The sequence below is a fragment of the Protopterus annectens genome, chromosome 12.part0 (assembly GCF_019279795.1).
Source record: "Protopterus annectens isolate FY-2018-M chromosome 12.part0, PAN1.0, whole genome shotgun sequence".
Taxonomy (NCBI): Eukaryota; Metazoa; Chordata; order Ceratodontiformes; family Protopteridae; genus Protopterus; species Protopterus annectens.
Window position 1 is genome coordinate 1,182,570,405 of NC_056746.1, and position 24,269 is coordinate 1,182,594,673.

Below are 24,269 nucleotides of genomic sequence, written 5' to 3' on the forward strand. Positions count from 1 at the left end.
TACTAAATCTGCTTTTGAATTCACACAGATAAAGAGACACCTTTAGGTACTGACCTGGGCTAGCTGGTTGATTGTTTTTCTCTTCTCACAGCTTTCTCCAAGTCCTGGTCAATAGCCCACCCCCCCCCTTTTCTTGTTCTCCTAACATAATTCTAATGTAAGTTTCCTAGCCCTGTCAAACCTGTTTTCTCACAGCTTTCTCCAAGCCCTGGCTCTTAGCTCCTCCCCTTCTCTTGGTCTCCTAGCATAATTTTATTGTAAGCTTCCCAGCCCTGTCAATCCTGTCTATTCCCTCCCTCCCTCCTCCTCTTCAGAGTTGACTTATTCCTCCCCTGAGCTGTGGCTCCATCTTTAAATACTAAAAACCTCTGCCTGACTACACTCTGATTGTCTGTCCCACGGGCATCCTTCAGTAGTGTTCTCTTACTGCATGTCCTTTTCTAAAACCCCTGGCATAACTACATTATTTTTCTACTTCTCAGTGAACTGCAGCTCCCCATTGGTGCATAATTAATAAAAACAAACAGAAAGGTAACATTCAAACCAAAATGATAGACTGCCCTATTTCTGTACTTGCTAACCTTCTCACTGATTGTTTTCTGTTTGGAGACTGCTGCTCATCCCAGAAGGTGTAACTCACTCCGTTCACCCTTCGGGCTCACTCTGCTCCCCTACCCTGCCCCCAAATCGCACCCACTCCCACTACCTGTACTTTTATACATCCCCTGACTCCTCCCCACCCAACACCTCTCCAATCACAACACACCTAAGCCAAACCCTACCCACCTGTAGATCTACATCACCCCAAACATCCACCCCTCCTACAATGCTCTACATAATATCTCTCCCTATAACCCCATTTGGCCAACTAATCCCTCTCTCTTCTCTTACCTATCTCACACTTTTTCCCAACCCTTGTCATAACTCTCACACACATTCCACTACATCTTCCCATCAACCTCGCTTCCCATCCTACTCATCCATCTCACATGAACTCTTTACCTCTAACCCAATCTAATTCTTCAAACCAAAACTGCTCTCAACCCAACCCCCTTGTACTCCCCTCTTAAATGTGGTACCAGAAAATCACTACTCTCACATAACCCAAGCTACCCTTGCCCAACACACTGCCTCACTCTTCTACTCCACCACATCTCTCTCTCTCACAAGCCAGCGACATCCACCCCAACCCCAGACCCATCTCTAACATCAATCTCACCAAACTCTCCACTCAACCCACAAACTCAAAGTCGATTCGCCTTACAACACTTAATGCACAAAGCCTAAAAAACAAAATCCCTAACCTCCATGCCTGGCTCTCCCATAACCACTCAACATTACCTCCGTTTCTGAAACCTGTCTGAAAACCTATATAAAAGATAGCGAAATCCTATCACCAGGTTTCCAAATCATTCCCAACAACAGAGCCCAGAAAAAAGGAGGTAGAGTAGCAATAATTTACCCCACCTCCCATAAATAACTCCCTACTCCAATAAAATACCAACCTTTGCCAACGCTGAAATTATAATAAGTTTACTTAAAATAAACAACCACAAGTCCATATGTATTGCTGCCCTCTATATTCCCCCTGGTGATAATATCAAAACTCTTGAAAACATCCTGTCCTGGTTCTCCTCCAATATAAACAATGAAACCTATATACTCGGTGATACCAACATCAACTGGAATACTATTAACTCTGAAGCCCTGTCCCACACAATTGACCTGTACAACTTTTCCCAACTAAAACAATCTCCAACCAGACCAAATAAAGATGGTACCTCTGGTACCATCATTGACTGGATCCTAACAACTCACCCAAACCTTATCACCAAAGCCAGAACATTACCTGATCCTCTCAGAGATCACCTAACAGCCTTCACCGACCATCTCCCATCTCCACTCATAAACAACACCACTACATCCAAACCCACAACCTTTCCTCTTTCAACCCTCTAACTTTCTCCAAATGCTTAAAGAATACTGACTGGTCCCCTCTAAAAACCCTCCCTCTAGATGATGTTGTTTCCTACTTTAACCACTCATTCCTAACCCTTCTCAATCAGCAAGCCCCATCCCCACCCCTTGAACCAAACACATCAAAACCCATCCCTGCCCATGGTTATCAAAAGACACTAAACTAGCCTTGCACCAAAGGGACAAAAAGTGGAAACAATATCAAAAACATAAAAACCCTAACACCCTCCTAGAGTATAAGCAACTATGAAACTCTGCAAAAAAAAAATAATAATTAAGGACCTCAAAGCCCACTACTCCAAACTCCAGTCCTTGCACTCAACAAATCCCAAAAAAATTCTGGGACTCCATCTCATCCATGCTGCATCCTGGCAGCAAAGAACACCCCTGCCCAGACCCCATCCTCTCCAACCTTGAAACAGCCAGCCATTTCAAATCATTCTTCATAGACTGCATAGCTAAATTATCAGCCTCCTTCCCACCCCCTCCTCCACCACCACCCCCTCCTGCCCCAACCACCACCCCAGTCATCAACCATCCTCCACATCCTTCTGTCTCAAGCCCATCCCCACAAGCACTATAAAAAGACTTCTCCTCAAACTCAAACCCTGTCGCAATGCACCCGACAACCTTCCACCCACCTTCCTCAAACAATCTGCAAACAGCATTGCCTATCCCATCTCTATTCTTATAAATAAATCCATACAAGACTCATACGTTCCTTCTATCTGGTGCCATGTTTACATCATCCCCCTCCACAAAAGTGGCAAAATACTGATACCACCAACTTCAGGCCTATTGCCATCCTTTCCCCTCTTTCTAAAATACTAGAGAAAACAATACAAGCACAACTCATGGCACACCTAACACTAAACAATCTCCTCTCCACTACCCAACACGGCTTCTGCCTTGGCCACAGCACCATGACTGCCCTTCTTTCCTTTCTTGAAACCATCAGCCTTGAAAGTGACTCAGGCAAGTTTGTATCCATACTATTCCTAGATCTGTCAAAGGCCTTTGACATCTCACATACCCTACTTATATCCCAACTCTCCACCCTACACCTCTCTCCCACCATCTTTCCCACACCCACAGGTGTCCCACAAGGTTATGTTCTTGGCCCTCTTCTCTTCAACCTATTCATTAACAACTTTCACCAATCCATCCTAGACTCATCCATCATCCAATATGCAGATGACTCAACAATCATCTGCTCAGCCTTCTCCCCTTCCAAGCTCCTAGCAAAAACCCAACTAGCCTTCTCCAAAACAGAAACCTGGATGCAGTCTAACCATCCAGCACTAAATGCAAATAAAACCAAACTAATGTTTTTCCCCCTACCAAAAACTTCATTGATAAATCCACATTCTCCATACAGAGCCAAAACAACACCCTCCTTGAAATTGTTCCCAACACCAAGCTTCTTGGCATCATTATTGATGAAGAACTAAAATTGGACACCCACATCCACTCCACAATCAAGAAAATCCACCAAAAGTTAGGTCTCTTCTACATGCACAACCACTTCCTAAGCCCCTCTACCTGTCAAACTCTTGCATCCACCTTCCTACTCCCCTCCCTTATGTATGGTGCCCCTTTTTTCACCAATCTCCATCTTGGCCTTCGGTCCAAACTTGAATCCTGCTACCACAAGATCTCCAAATTTGCAACCAATTCAAAAAACTCATCCCACAACTGCCACTCCCTCCTCACCCTCAACTGGCTTGAACTACCCAGCTACCTCAGTTACCTACAACTCACCATTGCCCACAAGCTTATCTTTAAACCTGTCAACTGCCCAGCTCTCGCTACTTCCTTAAAACCTTACATTCCCAACCGCTCATTCAGATCCAAAAAATAAAATCTCCTTCAGGTCCACAAACCTGCACGACCTCCTGGCCATCTACTGCTGTCCCACTCCTTAGCTAAACAGTGGAACTCTCTCCCCACACACCTACGCAACCTACCTAACCATACAAATTTCAAATCTCAGCTACTCTCTCATCTTCAAAATGGGAATGCCCTTGCCACGCTCCAACTTAAACCCCTACCCCCCTCATTCCACCTTGTACTGACTCATCCAACTACCTCTAATATTACTTCATCCCACCCAAAACAATTCCTCCCCTACTAAAAAACTATTTTCTCTCTAATATCTATTGTACTATACTCTCCAATCTCAAATATACTATTACTCTCTCCATACATAATATTTTCCTAACCTACTAATGGCTAGTAGCTATATATTTTGAAATGTTAAACCTACAATTGAGTTTATAACAAAAATATTCACTTTATGTAAATGTTGAAATTTCTGTATTGAAGTATGTCTTTTCATTTTTGTAACATTGTGACAAGCCAATTGCAAATATCATGGAGCTTATCTGTAAATGTTTAATTAGCTGTATGAACTATATCCTTTTGTAACATATCAAATGTAACTTGCTATTATTGTTGAGCTTTTCTCCCCCAGGTCTCCACTGAAAATGGGCTCTTCTTGGCCTAGTAGACTTCTCTGGTCATCAAACTTAAATAAATAAATAAATACATTCCCTTTGGATTTTCTTTTGGAAGAAGATGGGTCTAACCATGGGGAAGGGGTAGTTGGATATGTTTGTTTTAAGAGGCTGTTGCCTTCTTCTGGCCTTATTAAGAGTCTCCTTAACCATGATAACTTTAAATGAGACACAATACAGGCAACTCAAACTTATATTTTGAACAGAGCATTAGAAAGGTTAAAAAGCACATTATACAAAAGCTGACTAAATTAGAGGAGATCGTCCAGATCATGGGACCCCTTCCTGTTCAGACAGGTTGTAGTACAAGTTTATGGAAACGTTTTTAATGACATGAAATGGGGAAGTATGCATATATCGGCTAAATTGTCAATTTTAACAGTATAATTTTGCAGAACCATGTCCCAAGACTCACACTCCACGTTCCTAACCACCCTGGAGAATATTAGGGTCCAACCTAACACTCTCATACTGGGTGACTTCAACTACCCTTCCATTAACTGAGAAAACTATTCATGTACCAATACACTTGCCCAACGTTTCCTGGAATTCATTAATTCCACTGCCCTGGACCAGCTCATTCTTACCCCCACTAGAGGTAGCAACATCCTTGACCTGGTCATTGCTAACATGGGTGACCATTGCTCTGTACCAATAGTCAACTCCTCTCTGGTTAGATCTGACCACAAACTAATCACCTTGGAAATCCAGAACCCCCCCGCAAAGGTAACCACCATGAAAAACTTCTCCAAAGCTAACTTTGGGCTCCTAAAAACAGAAGTGGCTAACTTCACAGTACTCATGCAATTGGAGAACAGCTGCATGACCACTGAATCATACACTAATGCCCTGTATGAACACATACACAAATGCATGAATCTCGCCATATCCAACAGAACCAAGATGCTCTCCTCTAAAAAAAGGAAGCCAATCTGGTGGTCGCTTGCTATAACAAACTCTACAACAGTCCCAAGACTGGAAAAACTCCCTTATCAGCCTCAACAAAAAGTTGAGATTCCTCATCAAATCCTCTAAAGCTAGCTATGAAAACAGAATTGCAGCAGATAGTAAAGACAACCACAAGGCCTTCTATAGTTATGTAAAGAATCTCCACGGCAATACCCAGATTTGCTCGGCGCTGTTGCACAATGGCACCTCCTATACCAAGCAAAAAGATATTGTCAGTATACTGGCCGACAGATTCAGTGCCAACTTTATCCCTCTCTCTCGCCCCCCCAAGGACCAATCACAATACCAGTAGATTGCCAGGTACCCAGTATTACTGCTGCACAGGTTAAAACAGCACTGTCCAAGGCCAAGAATACAGCTTCTATGGGACCTGACAATGTCCCTGGCTGTGTTCTACATGAACTACAGAGTGAACTGGCACCTCACCTGTGTGCCCTGTTCAATCATAGCCTAACCTCAGGCTTTGTCCCTACTGAATGGTGCACTGCTACAGTCATCCCTCTCCACAAAGGAGGAGTGACTACAGACCCTGGGAACTACCGCCCCATTAGCCTGACAAGTCTGATATGCAAAGCTATGGAATGCATCATCATGGACCTAATAAACAAAGATATAGGAAACCTTCAAATTCTGGATCCCACACAGTTTGGTTTTGTGAAGGGTAGATCATCCTTGAGTCAGTCACCAGAACTGTGGATGAAGGCAAGGTGGTTCATACAGCCTACCTTGATCTGGCCAAGGCCTTTGATACCATTTCCCACTCAGGATCATAGAAAAACTCACTAAGCTAGGCATCAATCCCTATATCACTAGGTGGGTTGCAAACTGGCTCACAGATAGAACCCACAGTGTGAAAGTAGCTGACTCAAAGTCAGACTGTCGGCCCGTCACGAGTGGAATCCAACAGGGTTCGGTTCTGGGTCCTCTCCTGTTTGGTATCTAATTCTCTGAAGACCAGGCCAACACGAAGGGACTCTGGCTGACAAAGTTCACAGACGACTGCAAGTTGGGAGCCATAATTAATTCCCCAAGTGATGTTGACATCCTACATAAAGGCCTCACTGAGACCAATGACTGGTGTCAGAACCGTGGCCTTAAGCTCAATGCCAAAAAAATGTGTCGTCATCCCCTTTGGGAAAAACCCGGTTCCCATGAATTACCACATCGATGGTAGTCCACTGAACACAGAAGGTGTCGTAAGAGATCTGGGAACACAGGTTGACAGCAACCTCTCTTTTGACCACCACATTGCCACTGTGATCAGAAAGTCCTACTATGTGGCACATCTCATTACTAAGGGTTTTGCATCCAGGAAGAAAGAGGTCATTGTCTCCCTCTACTCTTCCCTCATTAGGCCAGTCATCGAGTACGATGCTCCATTTGGCATGTACCTCACTAGACACCTACAACAACTAGAGAGGCTGCAAAAATACCTCACAAAGAGGATCTTAGGCCTTAAACACTTGTCCTATATGGACAGACTAAAAAAACTCCAACTATTCTCTGTCTCATATCACCTACTTAGAGGTGATCTCTGCTTGACTTACAAAGCCATGTCTGACCCAGCTCTGTTAGAAATGCTACATCTAAAGAAATTCCAATCCCTCCGCACTACATGCTCCAGAGACCTCAATCTCATTACCACAATCAACAGAACAAGCCTGAGGGACAGGTTCATAACCCAGAGACAGCTCATGCTATGGAATAGACTTCCCATGCATGTCAAGCCAAGCTCCTCACTGGCCGTCTTCAAGAGAAATCTTGATGAGTGGATGGGAAATAGAAAATTCACCCCGGGGATCACTCCAGTGGCTCTACCTGACAGAGGCACTGGGAACTAAGGTCAGGTGGCACGATGCCAGTGTAATCCTATGGACTAGGCTTGTAAAGGCTCCAGGGCCATTAGCCTAGTACACACCTATGAACCTATAAAACCTACTGTTGCTGTGACAAACGACATACCAGAACATTGGGAAATTTTACTGTACTTAGCACCTGTCTTGTCTTTTTTTCAGGAATGTAGTGAAATCCTGAGATAGCGTATGAAAACACAAAATATATTGATGCTTTTATAATATTCCGTTAAATACTGCAGTAAAAAAAGTACGGTGCACCATCTATATAAAATGAAGTGAAATAGAAACATCAAGAAGTCTGTTGTAATAAAACTTTTGATATAACGGCAACGTAAAACAAGAGGCGCCACTGTTTAGGATGCAAAACAAATTCTAATTGTTCAATAAAAATGTCATACTTTGCCGTTGACTATCTGTTAAAAAAACTGCCGATGCTGTTTTATTTAGGATTGCATAATATATTTGTTTGAACTGCAACTCTGAAACGACATCATTGGTAGAAGAACCAATGGACAGAGAATATGTGAACACATCTTTATTTTATATATAGGGTAACAGTGGCGCAGCGGATCGTATTGTCTATTCACAAGAAGAAGTTAACCGGTTCGAGTCTAGTTTGCGACATAACTCTAAACCACTCAGGGACATGTCTAGAATAGTAATACTATTAACGTGAGACATTGGCAGAATAAAAGAATGTTAATAAATATACATTTTGTAAAATAAAAGAAATCTATAGATTGTCATTATTTACTGAGCATAATTCGCCACGTTTCCTCCAAAAGTCACCAGTTTTAGGAGGGATTAAGAGGGACACACCTAAAATGTAAGTCAAAATCATGGACGTCCCTGGAAATCGGGGACAGTTGACAGAGTCTGCATGTTCTCACTGTTCGCATAGGTCTTCTCCCACAAGCTTTGCGAACCTAAATTTGCTGTAGCTGTGCACAGTGGCAAGGCTACCCAACCGTAAGGTTACCACTTTGTCCTCTTTGGGCAGTTGTGTCCTACTAAAAAAGGCAAATGTTCTCAGATTTTCCAACAAAAGTATACCCTACGTTTTGTTTAATAGCTGCATAACAGTTATTCTTTACCTTAAACACCAAACACACCTCTCAACTATCCATATTTTCGCAGAATGCCCAGATTTTTGCCTGGTATTTTGGTCTGTTGACTGTTGCTCATATAAGTTCTGGTTTTCTGGCAAATCACTGAGGATTGAAGTCACTAAACAATGACATACATTTGAATTTCAGGATTCATATTTTTCAGAAAATGCATACGAACACAGATCCTTCTTACTAGAACAACTTTCTACGTTTATAAGAGCAATATTTAAACTTTGTCCCTATTTCTGGCCTTTGCCCCCCCCCACCCCCCATTATTATTTTTGGTTTTCTCCAGATTTTCTTGCGCTAAGAAGTTGAGGAATATACACCTAAATATTATATGAAATAGCATAAACAACTGAAATGTTACAAGAATAAAATTTTATTTGGGCAAAAGGTGAAGTTCTGTACTTTGCACAGGGTGTGAGTATATTTTGACTTGCAAAACTTCTCGTTTCTACAAAAATGTCCGATTTTTGGCATTTGAAATGGCAATCCTACCCACCCGGCAGTGTGAATGTGGGCTCTAGACGATTGTCACTGTTGAAGTGACACCTCGACCCCATGTAGATAATGGGTTGTGGATGGATAAAGCAACCGCTAAAGGCAGCTTTACAATATTTCGGTCACATATAATGCAAAACAAATCAGTCGTATAGCTCTCAACCAATGAGGGACACTTTTTAAAACATCAGTACTTTTATAAGACGTTGACAGAATAAGGGAATATTTCTAAAGTAAAATAAGTTATTAACAATTATTGTCATTGTTTCCTAAGCGTAATGCGCCAGGTTTTCTTCAAAATCATCAGTTTTAGGAGGGATTAAGAAGTACAAGGGTTAAATTAAGTCTAAATCAAGGTCTCTGGGAATCCGGGACAGCTGAGAGGTCTGCATTCGACAGCATAACTTTTGGGAAACGCGTCCCTCCCGCCCCATTTCCTTCAGTGGGCGTTACCATATCCATGCTTAGAGTTGGGCGCGGCCGGCGTGGAGGGGCACGCGAGTAGGCGGTGTAAAAAGCAAATTGGGATTGGAGAAGCGTCGTTGACGCCAGTGGGAAAGCGTAAAGTAGACTTTGACAATAGTTGTCTTGTGGTGTAATATGTTCTGTGCTGCCGGTCAGTACATTTCCACGAAACTTTTGAGTAGTATTTAGTTGTGGCATGTTTCCTTAGTTTTTGATGTCAAACGAAGTAGTGCCAGTGTGTCGACACAAGACTTGATTTAGATAGAACGACGCGGGATTATCGCGTATGCATTCCTGGGATGGCTCCTGGAATGTAAAAGCAACCCCCTTGTTAGTGAACATTTTAAGTTGAAGAAGTGATGGACGTGATTCCGTCCTGTGCTGTTTTGGGATGCATAGATTTTTTTCCCTTTTATGGGCGATTTTAGTTGTTGGGGTTGGGATTTACCCTGCTCAAGTTAATCCACTCCCTAACTCCAAGTTGGACTCTGTGACGTGTACTGTAGGTGGTATATTATAAATGTCAGGTAATGTGGTAACTTGTTCCATATTCGGTTTTTCCTTGTCGCATCAAAATATTTTCCGGCTTAATTTACCGTAACTCGTGGTTTTATTTAGCTAAGAAGTTGCGGTGGTTCTTGAACATAACATCTCAGGGAATTAATGCAGTTAGACTCTGTAAAAGGTCTTTTTTTATGTAAAAGCGTATTGTATTTTCTAGTTACATCTAGCAACAAGACCGTGTTGAGTAGTGTGGTGGGAGTTTCCCAACTTTCTCCCTTTCAATACAATCAGGGAGCGAATTGAAACTTAAACCCGTCTCTTATTTATTTTCAGTAGCAATTTACTTTAAACTTTTTTCTTAACCTCCTTTGATTTGTGTAGATCAGATGCGGTAAAATTGGTCTATGTATATTTGTGTTTTCACACACTGGCTGCGTATTTTTTAAAATTTGGGTTGTTTAATATGCCCTCCCTTTGTAATTGTTTTTGTGGAGGATTTCTTTCGGGCCTTCCTTTTAAACGATAGCTGTCTGACTGTGATCCTAGATTGAAGAGGTGTTGAAGACGTATTCATTTTAAGGTTAGACTGCGTTTGCCTTTGTCCTTTGGTGGGCAGGTAATTGCTGACAAGTGCCAGAGATGTAGTAAGTTAACGTATGTGATCGATAAAAGTTTAAAGTAAACGTTACAAATAAAGTGTAACTATAGGAGCCTTATAAACTGTTGGCAACTAAGTTGAGGTGTGAAAGTTGTGCTTGGACAAGTGGCGGAGGTCTTTTGAAAGCTAAGTCACTATGTAATTGGAGTGATGTATTAATGAAAATATTGCATAAGGGATATGCAAGTTTTGAAAGAGAAATTTAATGCAAATATTAATAAATAATTTTAACCTCAGGATCCAGGTATGCAAAATCATTGGGATATATTCCCATAAGCACAAAATTCTTAAGATGAAAGAAATATGTATGACATGGAAACGAGATCAAATTATAACTTTGAAAACGTAAACAAACCGGATAAAAAAATTAAAAGTGTGAGACTAGATAGGAAAATTTGAAGACAGTTATATAAATCTAATGAACATAAGGGGAATAATTTTATTGGTGTATAGTATGTGGTAGGTAGAAATTGATAAACTGTAGAGTCTCAAATACAGCTGATTTATGTGTTTACAAAATCTTATATTAAACAGTTTTGCTCCACAAAGGGGGTCCATGGTAAATTGTGCTAATAACATGTAGATTCATATACTGAAACTAAATCCGAATATATTGAAAGAATTACAAACTGGACCCTGGACCCAAACCAAGCACAAGTGGAAACGGAATTAGTAACACTTCAACCTGAACTTGCAGTACATTGTTTGTTAATCACTAGTCCGTTTAAATATGGGGGGATTTTGACAAGTTTGGAGGCATGCATTTGTTAAACCCATCTTTAAGAACCTGTGTTTGAGTAGGTCCAGCCTTTGAGTTTTTCCTGATCAAATCAATCAGTTGGTTAATGATTGTTATACATTAGAAGTGGTGAAGTAATTGTTTTGTGCATTGCATTAGACCCAAACTAGAGTATGGAATAATATGGAACCCTTACAAGAAAACTAGCATAAGTAAACTGGAAAGAGTACAGCAAAAGTATACCAAAGGCATCCATGGATGCGAAAGTTTGTTATTATGAAAGATAAATATATCTGAACTTGTACAGCGTGTCTTATAGATATTTTAAGAAGACACTTTATTCAAGTGTCTATACGTATTTAGCAATGGCTACTTTTGGGAATGTTTGGGTTTATCAAAAGAGTAGTAGAGAATCATTGGACAGCATGGTTAGGACATTTTATAAGAACGAGAGATGTACTATTTGCGTATCTGAGAAAGTAGCTGATAGAATAGATTATCAAATTCTATTAAAGTAACTGCTGATTTAGGTATGTTTAAGAACAAGACACTTATGAGAGTGACTGCTTTGATATAGTCAAACTAGAAGGGCAGTATTGCCCATGCCTGAAGTAGTGCCTGACTGTCTAGGTTTTATGTACTGCTGAGACATTCAGTATGTAGTAAGCAGAGTATGTATTTATGTAAAAGTGAATGAGGATATTCTAGAAGTAAGGGTGTGTAAGTGAATATAAAGAGATGTTTTGTTCCACAGTTTAGCTGTTTCCATCTCATAATAGGGAATACACAATTCCTCCACAGTTCATAACATAATTCCAGTTTCTTGTAGCTTTTTCACCAGTATAAACCAGTTTGAACTGCTAGAATGCATTACATAAACAAATGGGATGTTTGAAAACTTTGTTGCACTTCTGTGTTTCAACTGGTATGAAACTTTTCAAGTCTGCCTACTGCCACAGAGAAAGAATTTCCATTTGTAACGCCTATGAACCTATGGTGACTTGAGCTCATTTAGGGTCCTGAAGTGTGTATATTAAGCAGACTCTGTTCCTCTTTCCTCGGGGAGAGGTTTTGGGGTTTCTGTGCTGTCTGCAGTGTAGGTGTTCAGGAGGAGGTGGTAGGGGTTAGCATTGTGAGAAATCAAGTTGAACTGTTCACATTACAAAGTGACTTTCCTAGGGGTTTGCAAAAAAAATTACTTATTAAAGGCTTGCTTACTTGATAACAATCGTGAGTTCTGTGCTTTGTAAGCTTCTTACAAAATAAATCATGTCAAGGATACCCTCTTCCCCTGCCCGTTTAACATAAGAGATCATGAGTGATTGGCAGAGGCTGCTGATCAGAAATAAGTAGGGAACAGAAAGACCAGTGAGTGTGTGTGCATCTGTCAGTCTCTACTCCTGCAGAATACAGTGTTTAATTGTTGAATCATCTGTTATCGCGTGGTAATTGGAGAGAGACTTCTGGATTAAAGCTGTTACGTTTGAGATTTTTTTTTTAATACCTTTATTATTGCTGAAAACATAGACACACATAAGTTAGTGTTTAAATAACCCATGTTAACATTTTTCATTTACTTAATGTAACATATGTGCTCTTTCTTTATAACTCCCATTTAGTCCAACATTACATAAATTGCTCAATTCCTGCCTTCCCACAAACCTCACTCCTCCTGAATATTTCATGCACAAATTCAGTTTATTTTTGTGTAATTTGCTCCAACCCTTTTCCAGAGATCCCATTTACAGTTCTTTTTACCTGTTTTTCGATTTTTTTCAATTTTCTAGTGAATGCTTTTTTGTCCAGCCAGTAGAATTAAACTTGATCAATTACTATGTCTAGGTAATTCAGATCCAGTGTCCTAGCTCAAAATAATTATTTCCTTGTTTACAGCCATTTATTTTTTTCAATATTTCTGATGGAGTATTCTGTAGGGAGTTTTTAAAATCTGCCAGTTCATTACATTCCCTCCCGTAAAAAGAAAACAAGTTTCCAGTTACCTAATTTTTCCCCCTTCACACCTCCAGCATTTGCTATTTACTTGAGTAAAAATTTTTTTTAAGATGTTAAGTAACTTGAACAATCGTGTCTTTACCGAGCGCTGTTTGCCTTATCTGTTGGTTATGCAACTGGTCATGCTATGTCCAGCTTTATTGAAAGATCTTTAAGCCTATGTTGGGTGCAAAAGTGGAGTGGTTGAAGTGTTATGGCCTGCACCTGCATAGCCTGACATTCACTTCTTTTTCTTTGGAGGTCATTCAATAGGTTAATGATCTGTATCCAACGTGAATTCTCTCGCCAGCCTGTAATAGAATTGGGACCTCGAGGCCCATTTGAAAGGTAGATTTCCCCTCTCTCTCACCTCTTTAGTATATGTACTGTGGTAGCAAATTGGGTGCTCCTTTTTTGCCTATTTTCTGTTAGTACAGCTCTAGACCAACCACCAAGGTATTCTTTATGCAGTGAAATGGCCATGAACAGTCCAGAGGGCATCAAGATTGGTTCTGAGCAGAAGCTTTGCTACAGCCTCTGATATTATGCTTCGGCCTTGGGGGTCCACCTGACTTACTGTGTTAGTTTGACAATTGACATGCAGTGATGGCAAACTGTGGAATAAATTTCTGGTAGAACTGAAGTCCTAAGAAGACCCTCCCTTATGTTTTGGTCTGAGGGATGGGCCAATCGAAAGTAGCATTTACTCTCTGTGTGTGTGTGTGTGTGTGTGTGTGTGTGTGTGTGTGTGTGTGTGTGTGTGTGTGTGTGTGTGTGTGTGTGTGTGTGTGTGTGGTAACCAGGTAGGTGGACTAGTCCAAAGACCTTTTTCAGCCTTGACCTAGTTACTTGGTGGTGGGTAGTAATTTATATTAGTGGAGTTTAAAAAGTTACAGTGTTGCTCTGTTTATGATTGGGAAACATTTTCATTCCTGAGAGTTTGACACTGATGCTACTTCGGATTTAATCCACTTCTGTAGTGGTAGACGTTAGTTTGTCGAAGGTGGGTGTTGAGTAGAGGCTAAGCCATTCTTAGAAGGGAATAGAAGTGTATTCTCTGTTTACTTGGTTTTGTACAAGTATATTTACAACAGTTCATGTTCACTTAAAGATGTATATGACTAGACTTCTTATAGACCTTGTAATTGCTTGCCTAGTACTTACTGTTTCTACATTCCTATTTTTTTTTTTCTTATTTTAGTAATTGAGTAAGTTGGGATTATTCTTTGCTCTTAATACACACATGAAGTCAGGTAGCATTGGATCAAACAGCAGTGTAACTGTTGGTGTGTGTGGTGCTGATTTGATCAAGACAGCAGTCTAAATATTTATGTAGTGCCTCTGGCTTTAACAGTGCTTAACAAAAAATTGAGTGCAGCTAAGTGTTGTTGAGAATGGGTCTCGTGCTAGGGAGAACAGCAGCAGAAGATAAAGAGCTTTAAAACCTGTCAATATCTTTTCCCTGTGCTACATTTGGAAACTTCGTTCTGACACACACTTCATTTATAATAGAGTTAAAGTTTTTCATTCTTCACAGAAACACTAATTCTGCCTCTGTGTATTTTGGGAGCGCTGAAGTATTTTACTTGCTTTTAATGGCTTTAAAAAAACAATAAAAATGAATCGCACTCCAAGTTTTTTTTTTTTTTTTTTTCATAACTTGTAGTACCTGGAGAAGATAAAAAAAAACTCCATGCACTGTAAAGAATTATGACTGGGTTTTGCAGAGTATAACCTTTTTGTACTTTTGACATGTGGGTTTAGTATTCGCATCCTAGAGTGAATTTCTTGGCATTTATGTCTTGAACACACAATATAGAGGATTATATTCCAAGACCCAAAGCTTATGTACAAAACCTGGATGCCAAGGAAATTCAGTGTGGGATCAAAACGTGAGGTGAATCTTGACATATCTGGTTCTGTTTTTTGATGCATATTTTTTTGTAGTGCGTGGAGCTTTATCTGCATCATGTACTATCAGTCACTGAAAAAAACCTAGGATTCTAAAGTGTTTACTGGCAGCAGGCCAAACTGAAGAGATCCTCTTTTTATAACTAATCACTTTAAAAGGTGTTGGATGGTTGATTCGGCCTCACTTTTTGTTTATAAGTGTGGCAGAGTGAAACCGTAACAGCTGTTAAAAGTTGTCTGTCCTCTGCTGCCATTTGCCATCTGACACTGTCCAGTTTCTCTAGTTCATGATCCAAATTTAACGGTGTTTGAGTGCTGAACTTAAGCTTGTCTTTTTGCTGTTTGTGGATTGTAATTGTGGCGCTCAATGTACTGTATGGAGGATTATTGTTCCAGACATGGATATCAAGAAGCTCTCAAGGTGAATATTTGCATCTATGTCGAGAACACATATTGGGTTATTATCAGTAACCTGTTCATAATTCTTTGTAGTGCATGGGAGCTCTATTTGCTCCATATAGTACTAATTACCGGAAAAATGGAAAAGAAAAACAAAGCAGTGTTTTTTTTTTTTTTTCCCCCTGCTTTCAAAGCCATAAAGCACTTTCAGAACCATGTCAGCCCTTTAAGTTTACACTCCCCTTTAGTGTAAGTAACAACATCATGTTTTAACTATTATGACCTTCCTAGTTGAGGTTGTTAGTAAGCCATTGGTATGTGTTCCACATTTTGCCCATTTGCTCCACATTATGAGGGCTAGTATTCCTCATTTTGGAGATAGAAAGTCGAGAGCTATGGAATGCACATCTTGTTGTTCTAGTAACTTTCTAAGTTTAGAACAGGAGGTCAGGGACATATTACTGCAGACAGCAGGTTGAAACAAATCTTTCATTATGCCACTATCATTTGTACTGGCAAATTTTACTGCCTAGCCCATGAACTGACCTTAACTTCAGCAAGGGGTGCTTTTAAAAATAAGTTGTGTATTCACCATAATTTTCTTTCTGTATTGTCCATTTTCATTTTTCTTCAGTTAATGAGACTGTGCCGACTCGGCCACTTCTACCAGATCATTGGCCCCAAGAACTCTCGAGCCCCTCCCTTTACCCATAATGGCCTTTAAGCCTAACATACCTCAAATCGAGTTTGCTGCCCCTAGATGCAAAGGGACGACCTATTACAGAAATTGACAAAGATAGAAAGGAAAAAAAAGTTGGAGCTCAAAAAAAGGTCCCTGAACAAGTTTTTTTTTTTCCAGAAGCAAAGAAAGGAGGCAGGTGGGATGGAATTTGAGGGTGAATGAAAATAAACAATACAGATGGAACATTATGGTGTGTACATAACTGTTTTATCTGACGTCCTTTTTATTCATTCCTGAACTGATGGGACAGAGTCCCTAACTACCTGTAACCTTGGGAGGACCTCACGGAAGAATATTCAGGAGTACTGTAGAACTAAAGGCTGTTCTGTTCCTGGAAATCTAATTTGTAATGAACAATAAAGGTGTGAAAATTAGTCCAAGTTGCAGCTGCACAAGTGTCATCCAAGGAAACCCTTGACCAGAAGGCTGAAGAAACTGCCGTAGACATCGTGGAATGAGCTCTAGGAGGTTGGGGCAAGGATAAGCCTTTTTAACCATAACAAAAGAAATACATTCATTTAATCATTTGGCCAGTGTAACTTTGGATGCTAGTTTGCCAAATCTGTTAGGATAAAAATGAAACAAATAGCTGGTCAGTTTTCCTGAAGTCTGTGGTTCTGTGAAGATAAAAGCCAAAGTTGCCAATGTACATCCAAAAAGGTGGAGAACGTACATAACCAGTCAGTTTAATGACCTGGTTTATTTTGGACTCAGAAGCTCCCTTAAACAAGAAAAATGGATTTGTTCGCAATGATGGCATGTCTTTTTGAAAAAGAAAAATGGTAAGGAGGCTTAAAAGATGGTGCTTGGAGTTTGGATTCACATCTGGCTGGTGTAATAGCAACAATAAAAATGTTTTTCTGAGACAAAAACTTTTAGTTCTGCTTTGGCTGAAGGTTTGAATGTAGCTTGTGTCAAGGCCTGAAGCATGATAGTTGCATCACAAAGAGGAGTAGGATCCTTTTAACAGGTGGTCTTGGGTGCAGAGGGACCCTTAAGAGAGCTTTACATAGTTTAGAAGAAGCCATGGTAAAGTTATTTTTTGCCCAGGTGGAAATTCAAAATGGCAGCCAATTGCACTTTTAATAATAGAAAAGCTTGCACCTTCATTGAAAATTGAAGCTTGAAACTCAAGGATAGATGGGAAATGTACTAAAAAAGGATCCAGGTCCTTTTTAGGGACCCAGAAAACACCATTTAGTTTTGTAAACCTTCTTGGTAGAAGCTTTTTGAGAAGATAAGCTGTGACTTACCGGGGAGGAGAGCCTGGACTGTCTGGCAGTCAGTGGGATTGGAGAAACCATGCTGTTGGCCTGAGGGCTGTTAAGTCTGGTTGAGTCGTACCTGTCTGGTGAGACGGGTGGTCAGGAGTGGGATCCACTATCCAGGGTGGATGTAGAACGTGAGGCCAGAAGGGTGCAATGAGGATAACTGCTCAGCATTCCTGGAATGCTTTCTGTAGAAATTTCAACATGCCTGAACCCACTGCTTATGAGGTATCTTCTGCATGGGAGACCAACCTCATGGATGCATTTGTAACCTCGTAAAATGTGCCAGATAATTCAGCAACCTGTGGGCAAAGGTCACTGAAGCATACATGTGCTTCCCAAATCCATCCAAAGCCCTGGACTGTTAGGGTTCTGCCAGTTTTTTTTTTTCTTGGTGGCTGCAAGGGACCTCCTTGTTCCAGTGTGCATGGTCTTTGGGAGGGGGGCTAAAATCTTGTCTAGTCTTTTCTGTATAGACTCGACAGTCTCCATCTCCTTCCATGCCTGTTGAGAAATCAGGTCGATGAGTTCATCGGCCGGTTGGGGGGGGGGGGTTCACCCAAAAAGTAGACGGGCCAAACCCAGAAGCCTGCAGGACAACCGATTTCTTCTGGGAGGAGGTGTCTGAGGACCAACCACCTTTTTGTTTCAGGAACTCCAGGGTGTGAAATGTCACCTACTACGACTGCTGCAAGATGCTTCTGGTCTTTTTTTTTTTTTGTGTTCTGTGTTTTAGATGTTGCTGACCACAAGACATAAAGCTTTGGGCACTGTGTGTATTGGTCATGTAACTGATGATTTGGCAAATATTTTCTCCCTGTAGTGGGGAAGTTATTACTTTAGTCTGTATTTGAGCTGTTATTTTTAGTCAGGGGTGGCTAACTCAGTCACTGGGTTGAGGCATAAATACTAGCACAGTTTTGCACGTGTCATCTAACTACTAAGAATGTTTGATTATTTTATTTAGTTTCTATGCATTCATCTCCCCAGTGACCCTCAACTGCAATCTTCCTCCCTATGGAGTCCTCCAAAACAAGTTTACTTGGCCACAGTTTGGGCCTTTTGTCAAAACATATCACTTGATATGAAATTGTTTTGTGAGAGATGGTATTTTTGAAATGGAGGAGCTTTTTTGGATGATGATACAAAGCATTAGTTTTATTTTATTTCTAGTGCTTTAGTAAACTCAGCTTTGTGTAGCTAATACTTATGGTAGGGGAAAGAGAAGTGAGAACTACTATGCAGATAAAATGTGGACTTGCAGTGATAATAGGTTGCGCCAGCTTAAAGGGGGAAATAGAGAGATGGACAGACTGAGAAAGTTGTAATAGCTTATAGTAGGGAAGGTATTCTGTTAAAAATACTAGTAATGCATTGTAGGGTTCATTGAGTTGTATGGATCAGAAGTCATACCAGGTACTGCAGCTTTACTGCCCATCTTGCTAATTTGCAGTGAGTGGCAGATAAATGTATGAAACAACTTTAGAGATGAAAGCCCTTCCCTGAAAAAAAAAAGAAAATAAATATTTCAGTAAGTAGTATTATATCTACTGTGGTAGCCAGCTGAAACTTAGGCAGTCAAGGATAAGAGGATATATCTGAGGCAGCATAGAATTTAAAAATAGAGATGTATGTAGATAATGTGATTATAACAATGGGTAATTATGAGGAAGACCTGAAGGAACTGATTCAAGGCTTGCATGAGTATGGGAAACTTTCTGGGTATAAGGTATAAATAGGAATAAATCAGAACAGCTGGGAATTCGGCTGAAAGAACAAGATGGGATAAATAAAAGATACAGCCGGAAGGTGTTGGATTTAGACCCGGATCAGAGGATTCAGATAATCTTTGGGCCTGTGGTTTCACACCTGCTATACATAACCTAGTTATTCTGGACTGAGACTAAAAATGCAGCAATGTTAAAGCATATCTGTATCTTCATTTTATATTTTACATGCAGTTTCAGTAGAAAATAATGTTTCAGTAAAAAATTAATAATCTTCAGTCAAGAAAACTGATAAAAAAATAAAATGGGCGAACAGAATGAGTACAAACAAATCTTGTTTGGATGGTACAAGGCTTGGGAACAGACGGTAAAGAAGAGTGTAGAACTTCTAGGAAATTTACTGGGTTTTGTTTACTAGGAGAGAAACTTCAGATGCAGAAATCAGTAAGTTAGTTCAGAGTAATACTCAGAAGTTCATAGCATTGCAGTCCACAGAAGTTCGGTACAGACACTCGAGACTGGGTGCAGAAGAAGTAATTCTGAATACAGAATTTACAGACTGTATAATGAGTGTAGAAGCTATGGACATTGTCTGTTTCAGTACTGTTTGAGACCATAAGATTTGATTTGGATATTGACATCTACCACCACTGTATGCTGCTATTACATAATAAACCAAAAACTGGCACATAAAGGAGAGAGTGGTAATTTTTGAACACTTGAGCACAGTTCTGGGTAATTAAGATAGACCTTCATTCTAGTTTTCCAGTATTCTACAGCCCTTTCAACTCTTGCAGGTATTGTTATAGTGTATGAGTAGCAAACTACTGAATGGAGTAGCTTATTGTAAATTTAAAAGTGCACTGCACATGAAGGCTGTTGCTCAGTATGTAAGGCAAAAAATGTTTTGCAATGTAATAAACATTGCTATTCCAAAACGGAGAGAGAACTAGCTGCATATGATAATCAAGGTAACCATGATTAACCAACAGTTACACACAGGCACACGTGGCACACACTAGGGGCATGATTTATTGACTGCCTTTATCCATCAGAGACATAAAAGCCAGACCAGGGATGAATTTCTGATTACCCATCCATTGGTCCAAGTGGCACTTAACTAGGGTTCGCAAGGAACTCTGCTTCAAATGGATGGGGGGTGCCTGTTCCCAGAGAATGGGAATTCTCTGAGAAACATATCTGTCTCTCTAGCGTGTCTGTCCTTTTTATGTTGCAAGCAAAATTTAGATATTTTGATCTAATAGTTCTGGTTTTGTTTATGTGCAGAACACTCATCCAAAATAGGGTCTGGGGTGCCTTGTTTGCTAGGCAAAGATCAACTCTCAGAAGTTTGCCTCAAAGCTTTTTATGTTTACTTTGTATCATACAATAATCCTAGGACATTGTTTACTCTGTGTATCCTTTTTGTGAGGAGCCTTTGTGGATGTTCCAGTTGCTGCATATGTCTGGTCAGATACATGCTGAAGGGGGCATTATACTTCATGATGGATCTGATGAGAGCCAAGGACAATGGTACAATGACCTCTCTTGGCCCAGATGCCATTCCCTTGCTTATACGTTAAGCAATATAGAATGATTTTCTGTACTTTCACATTATCGCAACCACATTTCCAACCTGCGATAATTCCTTATGTTTTGCCAAAAATATTTCTGTTAATTTTAAAAGGAGTGCCTGAACTACTAAATATTAGTCTGTCGTGTATAAGGCAGGAAAAGGAGTAACGGTTATATTTTGTATTTGTGGGTGGTGTAAGCTTTCATAATCTTGTACCTTTACATTAGAGAAGTCTTTCTTTGAACCTCTGCTTAGCAGAAACCTACAAACATTGCTTTTAGTGTAGACAAGTGATCACATGTGTATCGACATGTCTGGAGTTATTCAAAGCCTAAAAACTGTTTCAAAGTCATTGTCGGTACACAGTTTATAGAACATGAAGTACTACTGCATTATAACTGACACGTGGGCAAAGTACCTCTCAAATCTCCAGCTTTTCACCGAATGTCCAGATTTATGCCTCGTACCTTTTTTGGTCTGTTCTCATAATGACATTTTTGGCTTTCTTGCAAAACGTATGATTGTAGAATAGTACATATTATTGCAATCTGATTTCAAACGGGAGAAACCGTTGTATGGCTTGGAAAACAGCCATTTGTCCTACTTGAACACGTGGTTGCGATAATACGCAAGTACTGGATTTTCTTAATAACTTGGGTACATGTTGATCGAAGGCTAGGTTACCATTTACACAAGTTCCCTGATTAGTGAATCAACTTTTACGGGTGTTTTATTGATTATGTAGTTAACTGGGGTGGCTGACTTCCCAAGAGGTTCTATAATGCATTTGGCTTTGCCACCAAGCATTTGTCTGTTGGACCTTCTTGAAGATTGCTTTCATCTTGGGGGAATTCCGTGACTGCTTCCAGTTTGCAGTCATCTGCAAAATTGGTTAGCCAGAGGCCTTGACATTGACTTTGACATCTGAGAAGTAGATGCCAAAGAAGAGTGAGCCCAGCCCAGAGACCTGGGGGCCAACATTGATGACTGGCCTCTCTCTAGTGGTGGCTTCGATTTTCTAACCTCCTGGGTCCTGTCAGTGAGCCAGCTAGCTATCCATAGTGTTAAGGGTTTATACCTAGTTCTGCAACTTTGTTGATAATGCCAGAGTGGAGTATTGTATCAAATGCTTTAGCCAGATCTAGATAGGCAGTGTGCACCATTTTCCTGTCGTCCATGACATTTTCAAAAAAATCCATCAGATTCAGTAAGCATGACATTCCTTTGACTTAGCCAAACTGGGAAGGATCCAGTGTTTGGAGGTCTCCTGTGTCCTTGCTGATAATTTTCATGGTAATTTTTGTATGACTTTGCAAAGAAGACTAGTCAGACTAATGAGTCTGTAGTTTCCAGGCTATGTTGAAGGGCCTCCCTTATGAAGGGGATTACAGTGACAGTCCTCCATGCTTGCGGGACAAAGACTTAACACTACAGTTTAAGTAGTGACTCCAGGACCCCCTGATAAGTAGTATTTTCGACATCTCTGAAGGCACCCTGAGATGATGTTGGGGCCCACTGAGGCTGCATTCTTGGCTTTAACGAGCACCGCAACTACATTTACCAGTTATAGTTGGAAGGGTTATGTTTGAGGATATTTCTTGCGAGGTTGTTGGGGCTGAAGGGTGAGGTAAGTTGGAGCTAAATTTGTCTAACAGGTTCACTATATCACCAGGCTGTGTGAAAGTGGCACCATTAACCACCAGTTCAGCACATTACTATGTGCTTCCCTTGAGGTTTCTAACATGACTGAAGAAAGACCTATGGATGCTCTTTATGTCTATCACTGCTGCAGTAGCCTTAGCTGTATGGGGTTATATCCTGCAAAAGGATATAGCAGCTGTCCAGCTTCCAAAGCTTTAGGACACCTTCCACATGGCCGAACTGTCAATCCGTTAGATCTGAGCTGACTAAAAGACAAGTTTGGGCGTGAAACCCTTCAGTGATTTCCTTCTGCCAAAGAGTACACTCCTCTGAGGGTTGTGAGGATTGACTGTCTGCTTGTGCTTTCCTTAGCTGGGCAAATAAGTTCCCCTTTAAGGAGAAATACTTTTTTTTTTTTTTTTCTCCTCGAGCCTGTAATGTACTCTTAAAAGGAGCATTCATTGTCTCGGACAGTTTTTTAATTAACTGATAAAATGTTTATTTTGTTGTGGGACTGCCGTAGCTTTTGAAAGTGCTTTTAACTTTTGTTAGAGAAAAAAGGTAATTTTTGTGGACTGGTAGTTTTACTCACATTTGTTGCTTGTTTTTCCCAGGATAAAGGGACCATTTTTCTGCTTGACCCTGGAACAGATTCAGTCCATGGTCAGTCCTTTTTTCCATTCACAAAAAAGTTAAGCAAATAACCTTTGCCACCACAGCAGGCTAGCAGTTTGCTTCAGTCAAACATGAGTGACAGTGCTGTGGCCATTTGTTGTACCTCGGAACACACTTTTATCCCGGATCACTTTGGTGTAGCAGCCATAGCCACTATGGACTGAGGGTTAGCCATGCCCTTTGGCTGTTGCAGTCCCCTCAGTGGACAAGGGAGAGCCAAGTCCTGGGAAGGAGAACATGGAAGGTTTTCCGTGCTGTATCAGAATGCTGTGCCCATCCCTGGGAAAGGAGTGTCTGCCATTAGTAACATGGTTGACCTCATTTTTCCTGTCAAAAAGAAACCACAAACCAAGCATGTAATGTAGATGTTGCAAGACTCAAATTCGGGCAGTGCAAAAGAAAAAATTACAGTTGAGTAAATAAACCTACAACATTGGATGTTCAAATGATCACTGCTGCAGTAGACTGTAGTAGTAGTGGCTGTATGGGTTATATCCTGCCAAGGATATTATAGCCAACCAGCTTCAAAGCTTCAGGGCATCTTCCACACACTCGAGTCACTCAAGCTGAGTTGTCTAAAAATGCAGGTTTGAGTGCTAGACCCTTCGGAGATTTCATGTCAACTGTGGAAGGAAGGCATAGCCTTGAGAGAACGTAGCTAGGAGTACAAGTTTGTATATAAATACACATGCTTGCATAAATTAAAAAAAAAAAAACAAAGGAGGGTGGAAGGAGTAAGTGGCTACTGCAGCAGTGATCATTCAAACATGTACTGTTTTGGTTGTGTACTTACACAACTGTACAATGTTCGTCATATTGATCACAGCTGCAGTTGCCCTTGCTACATGGGTAGATTGCCCTAGCTAACAGCATAAAATTTCCCTAAATCCCCTTCACCCCCAGTCCAAAACAGTCAATTGCTAGAGATGAGTCAGACTTTGCTTGGGAAACAATTTCAGGAGGGATAAAAGTGCAAGGTGTTTGGGACACCATGGATGAATGTAGGCACATAATTCTAAAAGAGATGCTGACTCTAATTGA

General features: G+C 40.5%; 1 protein-coding gene across 1 annotated transcript in view; it reads left to right on the forward strand.

Moving 5' to 3' along the window:
• The first annotated feature begins 9,553 nt into the window (after positions 1–9,553).
• LOC122816268 (sorting nexin-21-like) overlaps positions 9,554–24,269 on the forward strand; it is a 48,912-nt gene continuing 34,196 nt past the window's right edge. Inside the window, exon 1 of the mRNA XM_044089005.1 lies at positions 9,554–9,709. Coding sequence (XP_043944940.1) covers positions 9,683–9,709 — 27 coding nt within the window. The 5' untranslated portion in view covers positions 9,554–9,682. The remainder of the gene's footprint in view (positions 9,710–24,269) is intronic.